Source organism: Pristiophorus japonicus, chromosome 8 (assembly GCF_044704955.1).
Source record: "Pristiophorus japonicus isolate sPriJap1 chromosome 8, sPriJap1.hap1, whole genome shotgun sequence".
In the NCBI taxonomy this organism is placed as follows: domain Eukaryota; kingdom Metazoa; phylum Chordata; class Chondrichthyes; family Pristiophoridae; genus Pristiophorus; species Pristiophorus japonicus.
The window spans coordinates 35579711-35606887 of record NC_091984.1 but is presented as its reverse complement, the minus strand read 5'-3'; the positions used below and the strand labels follow the sequence as shown (position 1 = coordinate 35606887).

Genomic DNA, 27177 nt, shown 5'->3' with positions numbered 1-27177 from the left:
TCCCCAAGGGGCCTCGCACAAGAAGATTCCTAATTAATCCCCTCTCAATACACAACACCCAGTCTAGGATGGCCAGCTCTCTAGTTGGTTCCTCAACATATTGGTCTAGAAAACCATCCCTTATACACTCGAGGAAATCCTCCTCCACTGTATTGCTACCAGTTTGTTCAGTCCAATCTATATGTAGATTAAAGTCACCCATGATAACTGCTGTACCTTTATTGCACGCATCCCTAATTTCCTGTTTGATGCCATCCCCAACCTCACTACTACTGTTTTGTGTCTGTACACAACTCCCACTAGCGTTTTCTGCCCTTTGGTGTTCTGGAGCTCTACCCATACAGATTCTACATCATCCAAGCTAATGTCCTTCTTACTATTGCGTTTATCTCCTATTTAACCAGCAACGCTACCCCACCTCCTTTTCCTTTCTGTCTATCCTTCCTGAATATTGAATACCTAGTACATTGCCATTCCAGGATCCTTTTCCATTGAGGAAGGGATATCCTGATCCTGGGATCTGCTATGTTGGCAGCTTGCACAGGGCAAGGGGTTTGCTGTAGGGCCTGGCAGATCCCAGCCAAATTGGGGAGGAGATGAATGTTGTATAGACAACTATTTGGGGACCCCTCCCTCTGTGTGCAGCTGTTGCTAATGTTTGAAGTGCTGCGGGGGGGGGGAGCGGCGGGTGCTGTTAGTCGGTCATCAGTACCTGATCTGGTGGAGTAGGGTTGCCAGTTCTGTTTGGCGGCATTTCTGGTGGTTTGATCACATGGTGATCGAACCATATGATATCTGACCATGTGACGTCAGATCATACAGCTTCTACAAATGTTATTGGATTTACCTTACAAAGGTTGAGTCCCCTGTAGTTGGGAATCTTTATTTGTGGTTTCATGCCAGCAGCTGTTGAGCAAGGAGTTCTAAGAGCCAGGCTCCAAGAGCAGGCGAAGAGGAGAAACCAAAGGCGGGGAAGCTGTCCATCACTCTCCCCGAGCCCCCATTGCCCAGCCTCCCTCTTTCCTCCCACCCCCCTCAGTTCCCCGCTTGTGTAACAGAGATCTCTTTATCCAGCATTCATTGCAGCAGGAAAAGCTCCTCTGTCCCTGGGATACATCTGTGAAAGTATCCAATCCCAGAGTTACAGCGGTTTCTCTGCCACTTTGCATGCTGAGTAAAGAGATCTCCATTACAGAAAAGCTGTTTTTTTTTTTAAAAACACACTGTGGCCTCGCGCTTACCTGCCTGCTTTAAGTTGTAAACGAACTTGGTGCATTAAAGACTGTCCATAGTCCATAATTTGAGAGTGTACATGGTTTCAAGGGGCAATTTGTATTGATTATAATGCAAGTTATTTGATACTGTCAGTAAGTACCTGATTTTTGCAGGTGCCGTTTTTTGTAATGTCCGTTATTTTACAGGTTTCTCTGTACATAATGATTTTGTATCATATCAAAAACTTCTTTGAATTTTTCCCATCGTTTGTCTGTAGGTTTACCCATTAACAAATCAGTCCAGTTTACTGTTGTCAAATAATTTCTCATCCTTTCTAAGTTTGCTTTCTTTTTTAAAACCTTGGTTTGTGACTCTGCCTCTCAAACCTAGCATCAAATTCAATCATATTATGGTCACTATTTGCAAGATGTTCCCTTACCATCAGACTGTTGAGTAACTTTGGTTTGTTACTCATCATTAAATCCAGCATAGCCAGTAGAGACCATTAGCTAGATTCATGTGCAGATTTAAGAGGTAAAATATTAGTGTTCTACATAAGAGTAGGCCACCTGGCCTCTCGAGCCTGCTCCACCATTTAATAAGATCATGGACTCAGCTCCACTTCCCTGCCCATTCCCCATTCCCTTATCACTCAAAAATCTGTCTATCTCCACTTTAAATATATTCAATGACCCAGCCTCCACAGCACTCTGGGGCAGAGAACTGCATAGATTTACAACCTTGAGAGAAAAATTTCCTCCTCATCTCAGTTTTAAATGGGCGGTCCCTTATTCTGAGACTATGTCCCCTAGTTTTAGTTTCCCCGATGAGTGGAAATATCTGCTCTGCATCCACCTTGTCGAGCCCCTTCATTATATATTTATATATTTTGATAAAATCATCTTTCATTCTTCTGAACTCCAATGATTTTAGGCCCAACCTACCCAACCTATCTTCATAAGTCAACCCCCTCATCTCTGGAACCAACCTAGTGAACCTTCTCTGAACTGCCTCCAATGCAAGTATATCCTTCCTTAAATATGGGGACCAAAACTGTATGTAATACTCTAGGTGTGTCGTCACCAATATCCTGTATATTTGTAGCAGGACTTCTCTGTTTTTATACTCCATCCCCCTTGCAATAAAGGCCAACATTCCATTTGCCTTCCTGATTACTTGCTGTACCTGCATACTACCTTTTTGTGATTCATGCACAAGGACCACCTGGTCCCTCTATACTGCAGCACTCTGCAATTTTTCTCCATTTAAATTATAATTTGCTTTTCTATTTTTTCTGCCAAATTGGATAACCTCACATTTTCCCACATTATACTCTATCTGCCAATTTTTTGCCCACTCACTTAGCCTGTCTATATCCCTTTGCAGATTGTTTGTGTCCTCCTCACAATTTGCTTTTCCACCCATCTTTGTATCATCAGCAAACTTGGCTACATTATACTCGGTCCCTTCATCCAAGTCATTAATATGGATTGTAAATAGTTGAGGCCCTAGCACCGATCCTTGCGGCACCCCACTAGTTACTGTTTGACAACCGGAAAATAACCCATTTATCCCGACTCACTGTTTTCTGTTAGTCAGCCAATCCTCTATCCATGCTGATATAAAAGTTCATGGGGTTGGGGGTAATATAAGAACAGAAGAAATAGGAGCAGGAGTAGGCCATACGGCCCCTCGAGCCTGCTCAGCCATTTAATACAATCATGGCTGCTCCGATCATGGACTCAGGTCCACTTCCCTGCCCACTCCCATAACCCCTTAATCCCTTATAACTGTCTATCTCTGTCTTAAATTTATTCAATGTCCCGGCTTCCACAGCTCTCTGAGGCGTGAATTCCATAGATTTACAACCCTCAGGAGAAGAAATTCCTTCTCATCTCAGTTTTAAATGGGTGGCCCCTTATTCTAAAATTATGCCCCTAGTTCTAGTCTCCCCTATCAATGGAAACATCCTCCCTGCATCCACCTTGTGCAGTAACCTTTTATGTGCCACCTTATCGAATGCCTTCTGGAAATCCAAATACATCACATCCACTGGTTTCCCCTTTATCCACCCTGCTTGTTACATCCTCAAAGAACTCCAGCAAATTTGTCAAACATGATTTCCCTTTCATAAAACCATGCTGACTCTGCATAATTGAATTATGCTTTTCCAAATGCCCGCTACTGTTTTCTTAATAATGGACTCCAGCATTTTCCCAACGACAGATGTTAGGCTAACCGGTGTATAGTTTTCTGCTTTTTGTCTGCCTCCTTTTCTAACCTGCTGCAGCACCATAACAAATCACCATTAATATATTTTTGTTCCAGCTTTAACATCAGACACACCTTGACATTCGGCTCCACGTTATATCCGCAAGAGTTGTGTATGCCCCTACAAGGATTGCATCAAAGTAGCATGGAATAAGGTAGCGGGGAAGGCATTTGAGGTAAGCAAACATTGCTTCAAACCAGTTCCCAACCTGGTAGAAAAGAGAACTTCATTATATGATGCAATGGATTTCTAGCACAATATGTAGTGTTACTCAAAAGTTGATTTACTTCTTCTAATCACAAGCCATGTTCACTTACAATGCACAAGGATTTATAGAACATATAAACATCAAAAAATAGTTTAGACCTACCTCAAAATGTAATCATTCAGTTTAAACATTACTTTTCACTGAATCTGCATATGTTTTTTTGATTACATTAGAGATCCAGTTTCTAATTTTGATGGCAAAATTGCCTTGATTTACAAGTGCAAGACATTTTTTTTATTAAAGGAAAAAATATTTTAATGACCTCAGGATGTCCCACAGCCAATTAAGTACTTTTGAAATATCATGGTTATAATGTAGGGAACAAGGCAACCAATTTGCACACAGCAAGCTCCTACAAACAGCAATGTGATAATGACCTGATGATCTGGGTTTTTTTTTGTGATTTTGGTTGAGGGATAAATATTGGCCAGGACACGGAGGAGAACTCATATGCTCGCCTTCGAAAAAATAGTACCATGGGATCTTTTACGTCCACCTGAGAGAGCAGACGGGGCCTCGCTTTAACACCTTGTCCGAAAGATGCCACATCTGACAATGCAACACTCCCTCTGTACCGCACTGGAGTGTCAGCCTAAATGATGTGCTCAAATCTCTCGAGTGGAACTCACAACCTTGACTCAGAAGGGAGAGTGCTGCCAACTGAGCTGCGGCTGACACTGCCAGATTAAATCTTTGAATAGGCCTTTAGGAAAAAATATCAAGTCCTTAGAAGGATTCCAATGTATGCCCAATAATTTAGTTACAAATGACAACACATTATTCAAATGATGCAAAAGCTTCTATTTTCTACTGTTCAACAACAATTTCCATTTATATAGTGTCTTTAATGTAGAAAGACTTCCCAAGGCACTTCACAGGGATAATCAGCCAACAATGGATACCGAGCAAAAGAAGATATTAGGAGGGGTGTCTAAAAACTTGGTCAAAGAGGTGGGTTTAAAGGAGGAAAGGGAGGTGGAGAGGCAGAGGGTTATAGGGAGCGGCTGAAGACATGGCCACTATATACACACACACAAGAGACAACATTTAACTCATACCTTTGCAAGATCGCCTCCACGTGCAATCAAACGATTACAGATGTAGTCCATCATCCAGTCTCCAGCCCTCAAATTTTCACACAAAGGATGCCCCAGGTCATTCCTAGGTCTAATTTCTGCGAGTACTGATATGATCCCTAAGTAAAGTACAACCGTCTGTCACATATGCTAAGAAAGGTTTTCAGAAAAGTAATTCCTTCCCTGCATCAAAAAACCTATCATGTACTGATTAAGAACATGTGAATTATAACACTACAATAATTACTTAAATTCTGAAGCTCAGTTTACTTTTATATAGATTTATGGTAAACCTCCTGTGGACGGAATGGGCCATAAGTTGCGGCCTCTCCGGGTACGTATGATGTGCCTAAACCTGGCACTTCCGATCTGTCAGATCTGTCAAAGTTTATTTTGACAGATCCAACGCATCCCCGGGAGAAGGGCCATTGCGGGCAGAGATTTGGACTATTTGCCCAACTTTTGCCCAGCGAATGTCCTTAAAACTCTCATGCCTGATAAAAACAGGCGTAAGGCCTGCTTTTACCAGCGCTAAGTTTTAAAAGATAGAAAAATTAAATGTTATCACAATTTTTACATTAAAAACACTGTCTATTAAGTTTATTTTTAACCCTAATAAAACATTTTTAAAACATTTAAAAAAAATATATATTTTTTCTAAAATATTTCATTTAATTCAATTTCAATTAATTTTAAATATGTGAGGTGTTTTTTTTTAAATTTATTGTGTTGTATTTCTGTGTTTTGGGGGGTTCTCTCAATGATAGTTATGGGAGCTCATACAAACAGAACACCATTATTATCAATGTAAATATTACATTGTGATTGGTGGTCTAGGCCCACGTAATACCAGGATGCGCTTACATTCCTGGGATGCATGAGTCTCTGCGCTGGTCTGCACATCTAGGCCTCGGACAGGAAGTGTTCGTTCCTCCGTGACCAGCAGGTACTTGCGTTTAAAAAAAATTTGGTCAGAGGTATCTAGGGAAGCTCCGACTGCAATTTTTGGCCCAATAAGGTGTGATATAAAGTGCAAGTTTAATTTGATTGGGACTTAATCCATGAAGAACACAACGCAATTCACTGGTGCCATCCAGTGTTTCCAACAGATATTACACCATGTCAGTATTTTTACTTCCTTTTTCCACTAATTATTTACTCTTGCGTCTTAAGACATTGGCTCCTTGTTGAGAACAGTTGTTGTGCACCCATAAGTACATCACCCAATGATTACTCTTCAGTGTAAGCCTGAACAGTGAGTGCTCAGTGGACTAATCAATGGTGAGGTGCTTCACTTTACAGCCTCATCCACACGTGCTTTTTCAAAATAGCCAGCTAGACAGCAATCAGCAGCAGAAATTCTGGCTGATTTTCCCCTTCTGTAACCCAAGAACAGTGAATTCAATTTCAAACTCCTATTGCTGCCCTGGCTGAGATCAGCCAACTCAGCATGACCAGGGATTGAACCTGGAACCTGTCTGGTCTGTACGGCTCATTAATCACTAGGTTAACCAGCTGAGCCTCCAGTAACCCAGGTTTTAGATTGTCTTGTTTGAAAAGCTGTGACACGCTCTTCTCACCACACCCACTTCCCCCACCACCCCCCAACTTTTTAAAATTTGGTTCTTTTGAGGTTAGTGTTTAGAATTTGGCAAAGTACATTCAAAAAATTCATTAAAAAATACAAGTGTATCTAGATGGTGAGCAATTGCTTCCCCTGGTTGGAGATTCGAGGACTAGGGCACATAGTCTGAGGATAAGGGATCGGCCTTATGAGGAAGAATTTCTTCACTCAGAGGGTTGCAAACCTTTGGATTTGTCTGCCCCAAAGAACTGTGGATGCTCAATCATTGAGTATATTCATGGCTGAGATAGATAGACTTGAGGAATCAAGGGGTATGGGATTCGGGCAGGAAATTGGAATATAGGTCGAAGACCAGCACTGATCTGATTGAATGGTGGAGCACGCTCGAGGGACCGTATGGCTTACTCCTAAATCTGATGTTCTTATGAAATTAAGTTCCCTCCTGAAAATGCAGATACTAGTTTTTAAATTCCAAATCTAGTTCATCTGTGAATGGATCTTGTGAATGGATCTGTGAATGGTTCTGCCATCATTTATGAAACTATACCCAAAAAAACATAGAATATTTCACAGAATGTTATCCAAATCAAAGTTGATGCAGCAATATTTAAATGTTCCATATATTAATTCACAATAAGTCTGAATATTTGATAAATGCAACCAGGCATCAAGGTCCATGTACCTTGCAAACCTCCATATTTCAAAGGTCCGAAATTTGGAATATTGTAGCAGCCTCCTCCATCCTCCTGTTCCTCAAAGTCACATCGGTAAAGCAACAGATTAAGGTCAGCCAATGTAATATCGGAGGCAATGCTGTAGTTTAAAAAAACACAAGACACACATGAATACACAGCAATTATAGTAAGAGAGCAGAGTTAATTAATGTTCAAGGTCGATGACCTTTCGTTCGGCACATTACAGCCTTCCGGACTCAACACTGAGTTCGACAATTTCGGATCATAACCTCTGTCCCCATTTTCGGATGCCAACTATTTGCTGATGATTCTGATATTCCCATTTAAATCTCTTCTAGACTCATCTTTTGTTTCTTGTCCCAGAACCATCTCCTTTCGCCTTTTGTCGTTTAATCTCTCCTTCCTTCCACCCCCATCCGAGACCTCCCCAGCTTCTGTGCTTGCTTAAAACCGGTCACAGCTCTAACTGTTTCCAATTCAGAAAGGTCATCGACCTGAAATGTTAACTGTTTCTCTCTCCACAGATGCTGCCTGACCTGCTGAGTTTTCCAGCATTTTCTGTTTTTATTTCACAATTCACATTTGTTGATCAGTAGTTGTATTTTCTTACACAGATTTCTCTTTGGAAAGAACCCATATTCTTAAAACATTGCTCTATGGGTCTAGCAGTTCATAGGAGCCTGCTACACAGTAAAGCAGAACTGTGATTTTTAATTATATTTGACAATATCCTGCAGAATTGAAGTCACATTATAATTGAGGATCCATTTCATTTTACTTTGCTGCTTATGAAGAAAAACTTGAAATAATCTCCATTCAAAGAAATACAAGTTGGACCTCTCTGGTCCGGAAACATCAGTAGTTCGGCATTAGTTCCAGTTTCGCGCACTTCCTGGCTCTCAGTGTTCTGTGAGGTAACCAGGCCAGGCAAGGAAAGGGAAGGGAAGGTGGCTGACTGAAGCGCCGAAGCTGGGCCTGAAGGAGAGGAGGGTTTGTAAAAAAAAAAAAGAGCACCAAACCAACACGTTAATTAATAAATGTGGCTGGGAGATTTCTGCATGGAGAGAGGGAGCGAGGCCCAAGTTTCGCAGCCTGAGCCGGAGCCTGACGGAGGCATTCAGGAGCCCAGGTTGTGTCCACAGGTAAGCCTACGCTAGGCATGACCTCCCGTGGTTTGGAAAATTCCGTTTCGGCACCGGTCAGGTGCCGGACTAGAGAGGTTCAACCTGTACTGAGAAAAATGTACACTTTATGAGCTAACCTCTTATATTAGAAGCTACTTGGTGCATTAGAAAAGGTTTAGAGAAGAGCAACCGGGATGATTCCAAGTCTATGGAAACTACGTTAAAAGGAATAAAGCCTAGAAATTGGGCTACTTACTGCCACCGTTTGTGCCGCTATCCTGGTGCGGGACTCGGCAGCCGACATTTTGGTGAGGGCATTAGCGTTGCGATAGCAGCGCTGGCCCTGGAGGCGAAATGAAGAGAGTGTGACCTCACAATGACTTGATGCCACGTCTGCAAACTTCGAACTTAGCGATGGGTCCTAAGCGCATTCTGAAATGCGAGCGTTCAGCAGACTGACAGAGATGCTGTCAGCACTTCTTAAAGACTTGGATTTATATAGCGCCTTTCACGACCACTGGACGTCTCTACAGCCAATGAAGTACATTTGGAGTGTAGTCACTGTTGTAATGTAACACACACATCTTTCAACTAAGTTTTCATTTAAGGACTAGATTTTTAAATATTTTATAAATTAGTGGCTTGGTGCAATACATGTAGAATGTTTTTCAAGAATACAGGGAGTGCTGCTGGATGCCTGTAAGGCTTCAAATAGCAAAGGAAGGCCTTAGAGAAGACAGAAAATGTTGGAAATACTCAGCAGGTCAGGTAGCATCCGTGGAGAAAGAAACAGAGTTCACGTTCAGGTCAAGATGCTGCCTGACCTGCTGAGTATTTCCAGCATTTTATGCTATTATTTCAGATTTACACCATCCGCTTGCAGAGGGAAGAGGAAGATGCGGAAGCAACTCAGACAGCCCCTTTCTGGCCGGGATATAATCATCTGCCTGCGGTAGCAGTGACCAGAACCCGAATTCCCCTTTCAACATTTGTCCTACAGCTTACCCTCTCTCTGTTACTGACCATCACAGTGTCCTTTTTGCCACAATGCTGAAGTAAAAGCTACTACAAAGAAAACTTTCCAATCCAACTTTATACATCTATCCATCCAATACGACATCAAAAAAATAAACTCATCACCCTTATGCAATCCCTTACTGACAGTCTTGTGTGTGCCTTTGCCTATCCAGCTAATGTCACGCAGTGCTACTCCAGTGGCTGCAGCATGGCTGCTGACTTTCAGTGGAGGACATTGCAAATAGCTTTGTAGGTCGACCTCGAGGAGCTGGTGGTTGTGAGTGTCAAATCGGGTGATTGTGCTTCTCCCTCTTCTCGGTCAACCACTGGCTGGGAAGGCTGCATTTCTTGGGTGTGTGAAATGAGGAAGGCACAAGAGTGGAATTGTGGTGAAGGAAGGGCAGGAAAGCAAGAGGTGCATGCGAGAAGGAGGCTAACATATGAATTTATCAACATCTTGTATCCTTTCAGCCCCGCTGCTGGCCAAGGACTCAACCATGCTCCTGCCAAGAATGGCCAGCGTCGTCTCCTCCAAGGGGGTGAGGTGAAGCTAGGAGTGGGAGGTGTGCCTCGTGTTTGGTAGAGACTGTTGGTAGATGAGTGTTTGGAAGGGGGAGAGAGGAATCGTGCAGTGAGAAGTGCATGAGGCTAGTGGTGCAGTTGGTAGCAGACGGCTTTTGAAGATGCATTCACTGACCTTGACCACTGGTCTGAGGTTATGAAGCTTCTTTGGGCGCTGCAGCCAGGTTGTGGGGACGACACTGCTGGCAGTGACAGCCTCGGTGATCTGGTCCCACATCCTTCTCTCTGGAGGGCCTCTTGGCTTCTGTGGGTAGAGGATCTCTCTTGCAGTGTTGATCCCCTGCACAAAGCTATGAGACCCTGGGTGCCCCTTCCCTGGCTTGCTGAGCCATTTGTATTAGAGCTGAAACATTTTCCCTTTTTATTTTTAAGGTGCAGAAGCAATTCTGCTTTAAGAGCTGAAGACTGCCATTTTGGAATTATTTTTCGTTTTTTTATTTTTTCAGAAGGCAGTTGAGCTGTAAGGGCTAAAAATGCCTTACATTATTTTTATTTTTTTCATTTCAGATGCAGTAGCCTTTTAAGAGGCCAAACTGCTTTCTAAAATGACAGCCTCGATTCCAGATCAGGCTGTTCTAGCTTCAGTGACGCTACGGTCACGGTACTTAGTGGCCTCCTACTGGGACGAATGCCATCTGGACAGCGTTGCACAGTGAGTTTAGCGCTGGGCTAATATTAAATATGTTGCCAGCACCAATTTACCGATCCTACCAGCGACACCATTTTCTGCGGCCTTTAACACTGGCCTGCGATGGTACTGGCAGGTTTTTAGCTTTGTCGAATTTCTAGGTCATAATCTCAAAACTCAAGAGCAATTTTAGTCGAAACTGATCTCCAATGGCTTTGCTCATGAATACGCAGGGGTCTAGTGCATTTTTATCCCTTTAATCTTCTTGTTGGACAATGATCAAGTTGGGAGCAGCAGCGGGAGCAAGCGGACCTGTGAGAGAAGCGGCGGCAGTGGGGTCAAAAGAAAGAAAGAAGTAAAAAGTAATCAAAGTGTGACTTCACAGCCAAGAGGGTAAGTGATTTGCTGGTTGATTGGTGAGTAGTTTTCTTTTTCTTAGCAGTAAGAAATCTTGTCATTGTTGCCAAATTAAATAATTTAAGGGTTAAGTCATGGCAGGAGAGCACAGACCCGTGTCATGCTCCTCCTGTGCTATGTGGGAAATCAGGGATGCTTCCAGTGTTCCTGACTACTATGTGTGCGGGAAGTGTATCCAGCTGCAGCTCCTGACAGACCGCATTGCGGCACTGGAGCTGTGCATGGATTCACTCTGGAGCATTCGCGATGCTGAGGATGTCACGAATAGCACGTTTAATGAGCTGGTCACACCACAGGTAAAGGTTACAAAGGCTGATAGGGAATGGGTGACCATCAGGAAGAGCAGTGGAAGGAGTCCCCTGTGCAGGGGTCCCCTGTGATCATCTCCCTCCAAAACAGATATACCATCTTGGGTACTGTTGTGGGAGATGGCTCATCAGGGGAAGGCAGCAGTAGCCAAGTTCATGGCACCATGGGTGGCTCTGCTGTGCAGGAGGGCAGGAGAGCTATCGTGGTCGGGGATTCTATTGTAAGGGGAATAGATAGGCGTTTTTGCAGCCGCAAACGAGACTCCAGGATGGTATGCTGCCTCCCTGGTGCAAGGGTCAAGGATGTCTTGGAACGGCTGCAGAGCATTCTGGGGGGGGGGGGGGGGGGGGAAAGAGGGCAAACAGCCAGTTGTCATGGTGCATATAGGTACCAATAATATAGGTAAAAAGCAGGATGGAGGTCCTACAAGTTGAATTTAGAGAGCTAGGAGTTAAATTAAAAAGTAGGACCTCAAAAGGTAGTAATCTCAGGATTGCTATCAGAGCCACGTGTAGTCAGAGTAGAAATAGCAGGAGAGTTAAGATGAATACGTGGCTTGAGAAATGGTGCAAGAGGGAGGGATTCAAATTCCTGACATTGGAACCGGTTCTGGGGGAGGTGGGACCAGTACAAACCGGACAGTCTGCACCTGGGCAGGATTGGAACTGATGTCCATGGGGGAGTGTTTGCTAGTGCTGTTGGGGAGGCTTTAAACAATAGGGCAGAGGGGGTGGGAACCTATGCAGGGAGACAGAGGGAAGTAAAATAGGGTCAGAAGCAAAAGGTATAAAGGAGAAAAGTAGAAGTAGAGGGCAGAAAAATCAAAGGCAAAAATCAAAAAGAGCCACATTACAACATAATTCTAAAAGGACAAAGTCTGTTAGAAAAACAAGCCTTAAGGCTCTGTGCCTCAATGCGAGGAGCATTCCTAATAAGGCGGATGAATTAACTGCGCAGATAGCTGTTAACGGATAATCATGCAATTGGGATTACGGAGACATGGCTCCAGGGTGACCAAGGCTGCGAACTCAACATCCAAGGGTATTCAATATTCAGGAAGGATAGACAGAAAGGAAAGCAGCTAGGTAGCATTGCTGGTTAAAGAGGAGATTAACGCAATAGTAAGGAAGGACATTAACGTGGATGAGGTGGAATCTGTATGGGTTGAGCTGCGGAACACCAAAGGGCAGAAAACGCTAGTGGGATGGTGTACAGACCACCAGGCATAGTGAGGTTGGGGATGGCATCAAACAGGAAATTAGGGATGCGTGCAATAAAGGTACAGCAGTTATTATGGGTGACTTTAATCTACATAGAGATTGGACTAAACAAACTCGTAGCAATATGGTGGATGAGGATTTCCTGGAGTGTATAAGGGATGGTTTTCCAGACCAATATGTCGAGGAACCAACTAGAGAGCTGGCCATCCTAGACTGGGTGTTGTGTAATGAGAGAGGATTAATTAGCAATCTTGTTGTGAGAGGCCCCTTGGGGAAGAGTGACCATAATATGGTAGGATTCTTCATTAAACTGAAGAGTGACACAGTTAATTCAGAGACTAGAGTCCTGAACTTAAAGAAAGGTAACTGTGACGGTATGAGACGTGAATTGGCTTGGATAGACTGGCGAATGATACTTAAAGGGTTGACGGTGGATAGGCAATAGCAGACATTTAAAGATTACATGGATGAACTTAAACAATTGTACATCCCTGTTTGGTGTAAAAATAAAACGGAGATGGTGGCTCAACCATGGCTTACAAGAGAAATTAGGGATAGTGTTAAATCCAAGGAAGAGGCATATAAATTGGCTAAAAAAAGCAGCAAACCTGAGGACTGGGAGAAGTTTAGAATTCAGCAGAGGAGGACAAAGGGTTTAATTAGGAGGGGGAAAATAGAATCTGAGAGTAAGCTTGCAGGGAACATAAAAACTGACTGCAAAAGCTTCTACAGATATGTGAAGAGAAAAAGATTAGTGAAGAAAAAATGTGGCTCCCTTACAGTCAGAATCAGGCGAATTTATAATGGGGGAAAAAAGAAATGGCAGACCAATTGAACAAATACTTTAGTTCTGTCTTCACTAAGGAAGACACAAATAACCTTCCGGAAACACTAGGGGACTGAGGTCTAGTGAGAAGGAGGAGCGAAAGGAAATCCTTATTAGTCAGGAAATTGTGTTATGAAAATTGAGGGGATTGAAGGCCGATAAATCCCGAGGGCCTGATAGTCTGCATCCCAGAGTACTTAAGGAAGTGGCCCTGGAAATAGTGGATGCATTGGTGGTCATTTTCCAACATTCTATAGACTCTGGAGCAGTTCTTCTGCTCCACGGGAGGTTTCTGTCTTCCCTGAGCTCGCCTTAGGACACCTGCGTTCCAGTGTGACAGGTGTACCGCCCCAGTCAAACTCCCCACCTAATGTAACCCCACTTTTTAAAAAAGGAAGGAGAGAAAACAGGGAATTATAGATCGGTCAGCCTGACATCGGTGGTAGGGAAAATGTTGGAATCAATTATTAAAGATGTAATAGCAGTGTATTTGGAAAGCAGTAATAGGATTGGTCCAAGTCAGCATGGATTTATGAAAGGGAAATCATGCTTGACAAATCTTCTAGAATTTTTTGAGGATGTAACTAGTAGAGTGGACAAGGGGGAGCCAGTGGATGTGGTGTATTTGGACTTTCAAAATGCTTTTGACAAGGTCCCACATAAGAGATTAGTGTGCAAAGTTAAAGCACATGATATTGGGGGTAATGTACTAACGTGGATAGAGAACTGGTTGGCAGACAGGAAGCAAAGAGTAGGAATAAACGGGTCCTTTTCAGAATGGCAGGCAGTGATTAGTGGGGTACTGCAAAGTTCAGTGCCGGGACCCCAGCTAATTACAATATAAATCAATGATTTAGACAAAGGAATTGAATGTAATATCTCCAAGTTTGCAGATGACACTAAGCTGGGTGGCAGTGTGAGCTGTGAGGAGGATGCTATGACACTTTAGGGTGACTTGGACAGGTTAGATGAGTGGGCAAATACATGGCAGATGCAGTATAATGTAGATAAATGTGAGGTTATCCACTTTGGTGGTAAAAACAGGAAGGCAGATTATTATTCTGAATGGTGACAGATTAGTAAAAGGGGAGGTGCAACAAGACCTGGGTGTCATGGTGCATCATTGAAAGTTGGCATACAGGTACAGCAGGTGGTGAAGAAGGCACACGGAATGTTTGCCTTCATAGCGAGAGGATTTGAGTATAGGCGCAGGGAGTCTTACTACAGTGGTACAGGTCCTTGGTGAGGCCACACCTTAAATATTGTGTACAGTTCTGGTCTCTAATCTGAGGAAGGACATTCTTGCTATTGAGGCAGTGCAGCGAAGGTTCACCAGACTGATTCCCAGGATGACAGGACTGACATATGAAGAAAGACTGGACTGATTAGGCTTATATTCAATGGAATTTAAAAGAATGAGAGGGGATCTTATGGAAACATAAAATTCTGATGGAACTGGACAGGTTAGATGCAGGGAGAATGTTCCCGATGTTGGGGAAGTTCAGAACCAGGGTTCACAGTCTAAGGATAAGGGGTAAGCCATTTAGGACCGAGATGAGGAGAAACTTCTTCATTCAGAGTTGTGAGCATGTGGAATTCTCTACACAGAAGGTTGTTGAGGCCAGTTCATTATATTCAAAAGGGAGTTAGATGTGGACCTTGCAGCTAAAGGGATCAAGGGGTATGGAGAGAAAGCAGGAATGGGGTACTAAAGTGCATGATCAGCCATGATCATATTGAATGGTGGTGCAGGCTCGAAGAGCCGAATGGCCTATTCCTGCACCTATTTTCTATGTTGCTATGTCAAGGTCAACAGGTAACTGGCAGCTGCCTCTGAATTTGTGGCTCACGCCCTGGAGGGAGCCCAGCTTGTCAAGCTCAGAAAAAGCAGTGATATACTTTGCCTTTTTTTAAATTGTCTGAAGTGTGACATCTGAGTGAGAGAGAGGAAGAGACATAGATACACGCAACACCAGGAAATTGAATTTTTAAGGGTGCAAGTGAAAATGAACTGCAAATCCAAAACAAAGACAGAAACTACAAATGTGTCAGCATCAGAAAATAATTTTAGGTGGAGACTCGGCGTCTTAACTCCAGTTCCATATATTTCCCCCATTTTCCTATTTATAATATAGTACTTTTAAAGTACCAACTGAAACTATCCTGAAAATGGCTTCCAAGTGTAACTATTTTATTTCTTTCTGGTAAGTAAAGTTCTGAGTTGTGTTTTCAAAGAGCTTTTTACGGCACCAAAGAAAATCTGCTACTTACGATGCAAATGAAGAAGTCAGCACTGACGGCGCCTCCACATCAAGAATACTGCCAGCTTTATAATGGGGATTAAACTGAGTGAGATGATGACGGAGTATTCCAACTGTTTTCTGAGCCTTTGGATCGAGGCTCACCCTACAAAAAGCATGATTATGAAATATAGAATGCTTTACAGAAACTCATCATAAAGTAAATTTAATTGAAATATGCATAAACATAATTTCTTTATCACATAACGGGACAACAGCTTCACTTACCGAAAGACAATGATGCTTCCAGGAGGAAAGTTTTCAAACTTAATTTCATAGACATAGTCACTGCGATCTTTCGAAGTTACCTCTGCTCTAACAATTTTGCTGTCATTTAACTGGAAAATGATCATAAGAATTAGCTTTTGATAAAACATTCTGATAACTGTTTATGTTATGTACTGAAAAGCACAAGTGTTCTGATAAGTGTGAGGTAATGCATTTGGGGAGGTCTAACAAGGCAAGGGAATACACATTAAATGGTATGACACTGAAAAGTGTAGAGGAACAAAGGGACCTAGGAGTGCAGGTCCACAGATCCCTGAAGGTAGCAGGCCAGGTAGATAAGGTGGTTAAGAAGGTATATGGAATACTTGCCTTTATTAGTCGAGGCATGGAATACAAGAGCATGGTTATGCTTGAACTGTATAAAACACTGGTTAGGCTGCAGCTGGAGAACTGTGTGCAGTTCTGGTCACCACATTACAGGAAAGATGTGATTGCACTGGCAAGGGTGCAGAGGAGATTTACAAGAATGTTGCCTGAACTGGAGAATTTTGGCTATGAAGAAAGATTGGAGATGCTGAGTCTGTTTTCTTTGGAACAGAGGAGGCTGAGGGGAGACCTGATTGAGGTGTATAAAATTGAGGGGCCAGGATAGAGTGGATAAGAAGGACCTGTTTCAGCTGGCAGAAGGGTCAACAACCAGGGGGCATAGATTTAAAGTAATTGGGGGGAGGTTTAGAGGAGATATGAGGGTGGTGTAGGTCTGGAACACTGCCTGAAAGGGTGGTAGAGGCAGAAAAGATACTTGGATATGCACGTAAAGTGCCATAACGAACCAAGAGCTGGAAAGTGGGATTAGGATGGATAGCTCTTGGTCGGCCGGCGTGGACATGGGCCGAAATGGCCTCCTTCCATGCTGTAAATTTCTATGATGTGCTGTAACAATTTATAGATTAACATAATGCTGTAAAAAGAGGATGTACTCTTCACCTGAAGATGTTCTTTGATATCCACTGTAAATTGAGGCAATCCATTAATGCAGTCCTCATCTCTTTTGTATGGATCAGTTTGCCTCTGCACCGTCATGGCCTCCATCACAATCTCTTCTATTTTACCTGTAATAAAAGATGTGTGGTATAGAATTTTCTCAGTACATTTAGTCAAAATGTAATAAGAAAAATAAAATACAAAACAAATAGATGTGTTCCTATAGGAGCAAACCGTAAATGATGTTACAACCATGATTATTTTGTTGCTCAGCACAACAATGTATGAAAATATAACTTTAGGTGTCAGTCTAAGCTCACTGATAGCACTCTCACCTCCATGTCACAAGATCATAGGTTCAAGTCCCATGAGCATATAATTTAGGTTGACACTTTAGTGACATTCTGAAGGAGTGCTGCACTGTTTAAGGTGCTGTCTTTCAGATGAGTCATTAAACCAAAGCGCCGCCTGTTACCTCAGGTGGATGGAACAGATTCCATGGCACTATTTAAAGAGTAGACAAAGTCTCCCAATGTCGTTGGCGACATTTATCTCTCAATCAACACCAGCAAAAAAAAGATTCTGTGGTCACTTATCTCATTGCTGTTTGCAAGACCTTGCTGCATGCAAATTGGATGATGTGTTTGTCTTCATTACAATAGTGAATTAACTTCAAAGGTGTTTCATTGGTTGTGAAGTACTTCAGGATGTCCCAAGGGTGGGAAAGGTGCTATATAAAAATGGAAGTTCTTTTTTTGCTTCTCTCTTTATAAATGTACTGTTTTGTTTTTATTACAACAATTTGTATTTATATAGTACCTTTAACATCGTGAAACATCCCAAGGTGCTTCACAGGAGTATTACAGCAGAGATTTCGATGAGTTCAAGTTTACAGAGGATGGACAGTGTGAGGCCAGCCGAGAGAGTATTGGAACAGTTACATCTAGAGGACATCATCATAGGCAGTCCCTCGAAATCGAGGAAGACTTGCTTCCACTTTAAAAATGAGTCCTTAGGTGGCTGAACAGTCCAATACAAGAATACAGTCCGTCACAGGTGGGACAGATAGTCATTGTGGGAAAGGGTGGGTGGGACAGGTTTGCCGCATGCTCTTTCCGCTGCCTGCGCTTGATTTCTCATGCTCTTGGCGATGAGACTCAAGGTGCTCAGCGCCCTCCCGGATGCACTTCCTCCACTTAGGCAGTCTTTGACCAGGGACTCCCAGGTGTCAGTGGGGATGTTGCACTTTATCAGGGAGGCTTTGAGAGTGTCTTGTAATGTTTCCTCTGCCCACCTTTCGCTCGTTTGCCGTGAAGGAGTTCAGAGTAGAGCGCTTGCTTTGGGAGTCTCATGTCTGGCATGCGAACAATGTGGCCTGCCCAGCGGAGCTGATCAAGTGTGGTCAGTGCTTCAATGCTGGGGATGTTGGCCTGCTCGAGGACTCTAATGTTGGTGCGTTTGTCCTCCCAGGGGATTTGTAGGATCTTGCGGAGACATCGTTGGTGGTATTTCTCCAGCAACTTAAGGTGTCTATGTCTCTGAGCCATACAGGAGGGCAGATTTGAGGGCCTGGTCTTCGAACACTCTTTTCCTCAGGTTGCCGAAGGTTGCACTGACGCACTGGAGGCAGTGTTGAATCTCGTCACCAATGTCTGCTCTTGTTGATAAGAGGCTCTCGAGGTATGGGAAATGGTCCACATTGTCCAGGGCCGCGCCATGAAACTTGATGACTGGGGGGGGGTAGTGCTGTGCGGCAAGGACAGGCTGGTGGAGCATCTTTGTCTTACGGATGTTTAACGTAAGGCACATGCTTTCGTACACCTCAGTAAATATGTCAACTACGTTCTGGAGTTCAGCCTCTACGTGTGAAGAGGCAAGCGTCGTCCGCGTATTGTAGCTCGACGACAGAGGTTGGGGTGGTCTTGGACCAGGCCTGGAGATGACGAAGTTTGAACAGGTTCTCACTGGTTCTGTAGTTTATTTCCACTCCAACGGGGAGCTTGTTGACTATCAGGTGGAGCATGACAGCGAGGAAGATTGAGAAGAGGGTTGGGGCGATGACGCAGCCTTGTTTGACCCCGGTCTGGACGTGGATTGGGTTTGCAATGGATCCGTTGGTAAGGATCACGGCCTGCATGCCGTCATGGAATAGGCGGAGGGTGACAAACTTTTGGGGGCATCCGACTAGACATCTAGAGGTAACAAATGCAGGATGAGGGTTTCAGCAATAGATGTGCTAAGGCAGGGGTTTGATATGGATGAAATAATGAAGGTAGGCAGTCTTAGTGGCAGAGTGAATTTGGAGTCGGAAGCTCAGCTCAGGGTCAAATAGAATGCTGAGGTTGTGACTAGTTTGGTTCCGCCTCAGACAGTTCCCAGGGTGAGGGAGAGTCCATGGCTAGGGAATGGAGCTTGTGGTGGGGACCGAAGACAATGGCTTTGGTCCTCCCACTATTTAATTGGAGGTTCTGCTCATCCAATGCTGAATGTCGGACAAGCAGCATTACAAATCAGAGGCAGCGAAGGGGTTGAGCGAGTGATGGTGGCGAGGTAGAGCTGGGTTAGCGTACATGCGGAACCTAAAGTTTATTCGGATGATGCTGCCGAGGAATGCAGATGAGAAATAGGAGGGAGCCCAGGATAGATCCTTAGGGGACTCCAGAATAACAGTATGGGAGTGGGAAAAGAAGCCATTGCAGTTAGATTTTGGGCAGTACAAGCATACCCCTAAGCGCAAGACACTCAGACTGCTAACGGAAGCGACTAGCACTGCTGTACCTGACAGAATATCTAAGGTAAGACCTTAAACCTGTAACACTAACATATGTAGCCCATTCACCCACTATGGAACATATGATACGATTCATATGATTTTATGATTCAATCTAGCCCTTACTCCAACAGTTTGGATATCCCTCATGTGATGTATGAAGTAGATCTGTCGTCGGCTGGTTGCAGTTACATCAGCACTGGATGCCAATTCTGGCACTTAAGGTGAAGCATATTCAAACTTCTTGTAATAGCAGCAAGCTGACTGGAGGTCACAGGAATTGAGGTGCACTTGTCCAGCCCAAAGACCCAAATAAGAAGCTCTCCTCTTAGGAAGAGGTATTACATAAGAACATAAGAAATAGGAGCAGGAGTGGCCACCCGGCCCCTCGAGCCTGCTCCGCCATTTAATAAGATCTGATCATGGACTGGTGGGGAGGAGGGGGATGAGAAGAGACTGGTGGGGGGCAGGGGGAGAAGAGGAGACTGGTGGGGGGCAGGGGGAGGAGAAGAGACTGGTGGGGGGGGGGGGGGAGAGGGAGGAGAAGAGACTGGTGGGGGGGGAGGGGGCGGAGAAGAGACTGGTGGGGGGGAGGGGGAGAAGAGACTGGTGGGGGGGAGGGGGAGGAGAAGAGACTGGTGGGGGGGAGGGGGAGGAGAAGAGACTGGTGGGGGGGAGGGGAAGAGACTGGTGGGGGGGGGGGGGAGAAGAGACTGGTGGGGGGAGGGGGGAGAAGAGACTGGTGGGGGGAGGGGCGGAGAAGAGACTGGTGGGGGGGGGGGAGAGAAGAGACTGGTGGGGGGGGGGGGAGAGAAGAGACTGGTGGGGGGGGGGGGGGGAGAAGAGACTGGTGGGGGGGGGGGGGGGGGAGAAGAGACTGGTGGGGGGAGGGGCGGAGAAGAGACTGGTGGGGGGAGGGGCGGAGAAGAGACTGGTGGGGAGGGGGGGCGGAGAAGAGACTGGGCGGGGAGAGAAGAGACTGGTGGTGGGGGGGGCGGGGAGAAGAGACTGGTGGGGGGGGAGAAGAGAGAAGAGACGGGGGGGGGAGGAGAGAGAAGAGGGGGGGGGAAACGAGAAGAGACTGGGGGGGGGGGCGGGGGAGGAGAAGAGACTGCGGGGGGGCGGGGGGAGGGAAGAGACTGGTAGGTGGGGTGGGGGGGGGGGGGAAGAGAAAGAGACTGGGGGGTGAGTGTGACTTATGAGTGAGAGAGACTAAAAGGAGTAAATAATGTTTTATTAGACTATTTATATCATTGCCTAACACTAGAAAATACTACAATCCATTAAAAAATACATCAAATTGTGGAGAATTATAAAGTTCTGTGTAATATCAAACAAACCAGTCATATCTATGTCCATACCACCCACTTGAGATCCAGTAAGACCTGCTTTTTCAGGGTGGTATTCAGGTCCGGTGGGAACCCGATCTTAATGATGAAACTTCCATTTTGGGCGGTAATATATGGGCGGACAGTATCGAATACTGCCTGGCAGTAATGACTGTGGTATCTGGGCACTAAATGTGTTTTTTTTTTCGACGAACTTGTATTTCTGGGCAGTAAATGGGAGATTTGAGAGGAAACTCCCCTCGTTTTAATTTCCCCTATGAGTGGAAATATCCTCTCTGCATCCATCTTGACGAGCCCCCTCATTATCTTATATGTTTCGATAAGATCACCTCTCATTCTTCTGAACTCCAATGTGTATAGGCCAAATCTATCTTCATATGTCAACTCCCTCATCTCTGAATCAACCTAGTGAACCTTCTCTGAACAGCCTCTAATGCAAATATATCCTTTCTTAGATACGGAGACCAAAACTGTACGTAGTACTCTAGGTGTGGCCTCACCAATACCCTGTACAGCTGTAGCAGGACTTCTCTGCTTTTGTAAGGAAATATAAGGTTTAGAAGGTATTTGGGGAAACCGGTCTGAAATAAGTTAAAATTGCAGCTTGCATGCAACAGCGGATTCACCTTAAACTGCTACAGTTTATAATAGGCTTTTCCAGTCTAATGAGTACAACGTTTATTCCACTGTCCAATCTACAACCACTTTGATTAATTTATATTATTGGGCCTTGGTAGACTAAATTTAATCTCTTATCTTTGATAGGCCATGGTTACATTAATTCCTCTAATTAAATTATTAACGAGGACAATATTTTGAGACTTGATTAGTCAGTCAGATCGTTTTGTTTCTAGATCTGCAGGATGGACTATTAACCCAGAGACAATAGAAGCTTATGATGAGACTGGCCTATATGGATCATCAATATGATTGGGAAGGAGTATGGGAGAAAGCGTGATTGAACGAATTTTGCTGCAAGTTCCTGTTTGGGTGGGGTATAACCAGGGAGCCTGGAACCACTCTCAGTGTAGAAGATTTAATACCGAGCACCTGCAGAGTGAACGAGAACGAACTGAAGAGCGAATGTGGAACAGGACTTCACAATTTCTACCCAAGGATCAATGGAGTAATGTAATTCTCAATTGTTCATTGTAAATTATTACTCAAATATTGTGATTTATTAAGTCTTACTTATAGCAAATAAAAACCACCACTGTTACCAATATGGCACAAGCTTTGGACGATTGGAAAGAATATTTTACACTTAAGTTTCACAAGGGAAAGGCATGTATTTTCTTTTAAACATCATTATTCACTGTGTATTTATTAACATAAGAATTAGGAACAGGAGTAGGCCATCTAGCCCCTCGAGCCTGCTCCGCCATTCAACAAGATCATGGCTGATCTGGCCGTGGACTCAGCTCCACTTACCTGCCTGCTCCCCATAACCCTTAATTCACTTATTGGTTAAAAATCTATCTATCTGTGATTTGCATACATTCAATGAGCTAGCCTCAACTGCTTCCTTGGGCAGAGAATTCCACAGATTCACAACCCTCTGGGAGAAGAAACTCCTTCTCAACTCGGTTTTAAATTGGCTCCCCCGTATTTTGAGGCTGTGCCCACTAGTTCTAGTCTCCCCGACCAGTGGAAACAACCTCTCTGCCTCCATCTTGTCTATCCCTTTCATTATTTTAAATGTTTCTATAAGATCACCCCTCATCCTTCTGAACTCCAACGAGTAAAGACTCAGTCTACTCAATCGATCATCATAAGATAACCCCCTCATCTCCGGAATCAGCTTAGTGAATCGTCTCTGTATCCCTTCCAAAGCTAGTATATCCTTCCTTAAGTAAGGTGACCAAAACTGTACGCAGTACTCCAGGTGCGGCCTCACCAATACCCTGTACAGTTGCAGCAGGACTTCCCTGCTTTTGCACTCCATCCCTCTCGCAATGAAGGCTAACATTCCATTTGCCTTCCTGATTACCTGCTGCACCTGCAAACTAACTTTTTGAGCCTTTCAGTTCCGCGCGGAGGGGTTTCCTGTACGGGCTGCTCCTGCACACCCTCAACTTTGCCATCCTCGCCGGCCGTCCGGACACGCCATGGCGTACCATCTTGCCGTCCGGAGGAGGCGGGGGTCCCCGATGGAGGGCACTCTACGCAGGGGTCCTCCCACTATTCATCGGGGACTTGGCCTGGAGGGTGGTGCACGGAGCAGTGCCGTGCAACAAATTTTTAAGCCGGTTCACGGACTCCCAGGCCGCCTGCAATTTCTGCGGTCTGGAGGAGTCCGTGTTCCATGTTTTTATTGAGTGCACAAGGTTGCAGCCCCTGTTCCATTATTTGAAGGGGCTGCTCCTGAAATTCTGGCTGCACTTCAGTCCCACACTCCTGATCTTTGGGCACCCTGTGCGGAGGGGAGCGGGTAGGTCCGAAGGCCTCCTCGTAGGACTGCTCCTGGGCACGGCCAAGGGTGCCATCAGCCGGTCCAGGCAGCGGGCGGTCGAGGGGGTCGTTCAACCTGACTGCCTGCCTCTCTTCCGCTCTTACATCCGGTCCAGGGTGTCCTTGGAGATGGAGCACGCGGTGTCCACCGGTACGCTCGCGGCCTTCCGTGAGGTGGGCACCGGAGGGACTGGAGTGCATCATCACGCCCGGCAACCAAATTTTAATTTGATTTTACGTTTTAAAGTTTAATTTGTTTTAATTGCCGGTGCTTTTAGTGTCCCCCTCTCCTTTTATAGGGGGCACTGGAAAAAAGGAAAAATTTGATTTTAGTGCCCAAAAAAAAAACACAAAAAACCCCCCCCAAAAAACCAAAAAAGGGCCTTGTAAATGTCTTGTGTGTGTCATCCAGGTCGGGTGGCACGGATACATGTTTTATGTTTTGCAGGTTAACTCAAAAGAGTTTCATGCACAAGGACCAATTGTGGAGCAGTAGAGGCGTGTCCTGCTCAGTTGGAGCTGTGAGCAGTGAGGAGAGCAGCTAGCAACTTGAGCTCCTGCCTGGAGAGCCCTGAGACCAGCCCAGGAAGAGAAGGAAGAAAGGGGCTTCACCACCACTTTTATCCAGAGGGAGAGGAGGAGAAAAGAAAACTTTTCAACATTTTTTTACCATTCTGCAAGGAGTTGGAGAGAGGGGGAAAAGACCAACAACATCCAGTGTGGAAGGAGGGAGACTCTACATCTTCTACAGGTGGGTGTGGGTGCATTTCCCAAAAAGACTTTGTTGTATCGGTGGGGGGAGGAAAGAAGACCACTGAGGGCCGGAACATCGCGGGGGGTGTGTGTGTGTGTGGAAGTGTGCGTGGGGGCCGTGCTTACAACTAGGCCCCCCCCACAATTGGAACCCCCCCACCTCCCCCACATTTGCCTAGCCTGGGATAGCTGGAGCTACCAGGCTGAAGATTTTCATTAATCATCCTATTAAAGATCGTTTAGGAGTGTGTGCCTGGTGGCTCTAGCTACCCCAGGTGAAGACGTCTTCTCCCCCCACCTGAAGACCAACCCAAAGACTGTGTTTTTTGTGTGTTTTGCCATCTGGGGAGTGCACCCACCCACAGCTGCGAGGGGAGACCTGCCCTCGCAGCCCCCCCCTTCCCACCCCCCTCTCTCTTTCTCCGTTACCCTGTTTCTCCCCTCTCTCTCTGAGGCCTCTTTCTTCCAAATTAATAATAAAAAAAAAACAATTAAGACAACTGAGCAGAGGGAGCAAGGCCTCTCCCCAATTGCCAACGAGGGGAGAGGTGCCTCGTTAAGGGCTCCTCTGCTCAGTTAAATATACGAGGCCATTAAAGACCATTAAGGCCTGTGACTTTGGGGTGGGTGTAGCCCTTAAAGGGACCCCGTGATGGCGACCCCATCCACGCCGGTGGCAGGGCCAGCGAAGACATATGCGCAGGTGGCAACCGCTTCCACGGCACCTCCTGCGCCACCCGCTGCCCTGCCACCATTCAGACTCATTATGAAGAAACACGGGGTCAAGAGCTACACTCACCCCACAATGAGCATCGAAGAGTGCGTGCGGGCGATGGCTGGGGTAGTCGGCCCCTCGGCCATTGTCGCGGCCTCCAAGATGTCTGGGAAGGCTGTTTTCTTCCTGGGGTCGGAGCGGGCGGTGTCCCTGGCCCTCGAAAGGGGGCTCACGGTGGGCGGGACGTTCCTGCCGGTGGATCCTCTCGAGGCCACCGCGCAGAGGGTCATCGTGTCGAACGTCCCGCCCTTTGTTCCCGCTGAGCTCCTCCTCCCTCACTTACAACAACTGGGGGAGGTAAGGTCAGGGATCAACCCCATACCGCTCGGCCTCAGGGAGAACAGCCTGCGCCACGTGTTCTCCTTCCGCCGCCAGCTCTTTGTCCGGCTGGCGCGGGAGGAGACGACGGAGGGGAACTTTAATGTGGTGCACGAGGGGACTGCCTACCGCGTCTTTTGGACGTCGGACGGCGTGCGGTGCCATGCCTGCAGGGAGGTGGGGCACGTTCGCAAGAACTGCCCCGCCTCCAAAGCCGCCAAACCACCGAAGGCGGCCAAGGCTGGCGCCGCCGCCACCCCCCCCCCCTAGTTGCGTCCGCGTGCCGGGAGCCGTAGGTGCGCGGGCATCGTCGGAGGCCTTTGTTTTCAGGGCCTCCGGCGGGGGGGGAGGGAGAGCGTCCGACCGGAAAGAAGGCGCGGAAGAAGGCAAAACATCTAGAGGCGGGTCCCCTCGGTGCGCCAGATAATTTGACCACCGCGCTCAGCCCAACCCAGTCACCGGCGAGCGCGTGGTGCCCCGAGCCCGTGCCCGAGCCCTTGAATAACACCACAGAGGGGCCCGGGCGCGGGAAAGGAAAGGAAAAGGGGGGGGCGGAGCGGGAGGCCTCGGCAGACATGGGGGTCTCCCTGCCTCCGCGCGCCCCCAGGAACAAAAGGAGGCGCGGCTCCGATGAGGCGGAGGGGGAACAACATCCCTCCGCGGAGGAGTCGGTGCCCGCCGCGTGTCCCGCGTCCCCCACCAGCGCTCCCAAATTGCGCTGCAGGCGCGAAGAGTCTGTCCCCGGGGAGGGTGAGGCAGTCGAGGCTGCCCAGCCGCTGCCTCCTGGGGATGGCATGGAAGATCTGCCTGTCGTGGGGGGCGTGGGGACCGCGGAGGAATGCGTAGCCGCCGGGCCGGGCGTCCCGGGGACTGAGGCGGGCGAGGCCGAAAAGGCCGAACCTGAGCCCGCCCAGCCAATACCCAACTTCCCCCGGGAGTCGCTCGACCCGGCAGAAACACGAACTGATTTTAATGAAACTGTAGATGCTGGGCCGGGGGGTGGCAGCGGGGAGGGGGAGGAACACCCACCCTCGCCCCTTACTTTGGAGCTGGTGCACTTGGGGAGCCTGGGGATTTCCCATGGCCGGGTCTCTCCTTGTTCCCCGGTTCCTGGGGCGGAGGGGGAACCCCTTCCGCTGTCATTTCCCGACCCAGCACCATTTTTAAAAGAGCCCAGTGGGGACTCCTCTGCCGACGATCCTGGGGGTGGGATCGGGGCAGAGCCAGGGCCGGTTGGAGCGGTCGATTCATTTGCCGTACCTTGTGCGGTCGATGGGCCGGCTGCTGGCGGCCACCTCCCGGAGGAGGACGGGGACTCGGTGGGGGACGCGGGAGAAGAACTAGAGACCACCGCCAGGGAGGCGGTGGATCTGCTCGCGGCCGCCGCTGAGGCCCTCCTCATTCCTGCAAAGGAACTCCGGGACTTTTTGGCCCAGAGCCGGGGTCGCCGCGACCAAGCCCGACTGGCCTTGGAAAAATGGTCCGAGCCGGAGCTGATCAAGGGGTCCGTCCGCGTCGCCGTTAAAACCTTGGCCGCGGGTGGGCCCTTGACAAAGGAGCAGCACCTTGAGCTGCGCGAGCTCGAGGGACTCCTCGCTGGGCTGCGGAGGGAGCGGAGTTCAACAAAAGACTCCGCTCCCTCCCCCACAATAGGTTAAGGTAGAGGTTGCACTATGCTTTTGCCATGAAGATAACCATAGCCAGCCTCAACATCAACGGCGGCAGAGGGGCACGCCGTAGATTTGACAATTTTTCGCTCCTGCGGGAGGGGAAATATGCGGTGTGCTTCCTGCAAGAAACCCACACCGTTCCGGGAGACGAAGCCACGTGGCTCCTGGAATGGCAAGGAGAGGTCCGCATGAGCCACCTCACCGCCATTTCTAGTGGGGTGGCCATCTTGCTGGGCCCGCATTTTCAGCCGGAGATCTTGGGGGTCGAGGAGCCCGTGCCAGGCCGCTTGCTGCACGTAACGGTTCGCCTGGGGGACGTGCCGCTCCATCTCGTGAACGTGTACG

At 46.8% G+C, this 27177-nt stretch overlaps 1 protein-coding gene across 3 annotated transcripts in view; it reads right to left on the bottom strand.

Annotated features, from left to right (window-relative positions):
* The window catches only part of LOC139268468 (glycogen debranching enzyme-like), a 143079-nt gene that overhangs the window by 29815 nt on the left and 86087 nt on the right, over positions 1-27177 (bottom strand). For all 3 annotated transcript variants that reach the window (XM_070886668.1, XM_070886669.1, XM_070886670.1), the window contains exons 18-23: positions 16750-16874; positions 15763-15872; positions 15506-15640; positions 7099-7229; positions 4814-4950; positions 3562-3695 (exon numbers count right to left, since the gene is read on the bottom strand). In XM_070886668.1, the coding sequence (XP_070742769.1) occupies positions 3562-3695; positions 4814-4950; positions 7099-7229; positions 15506-15640; positions 15763-15872; positions 16750-16874 (772 nt within the window). The remainder of the gene's footprint in view (positions 1-3561; positions 3696-4813; positions 4951-7098; positions 7230-15505; positions 15641-15762; positions 15873-16749; positions 16875-27177) is intronic.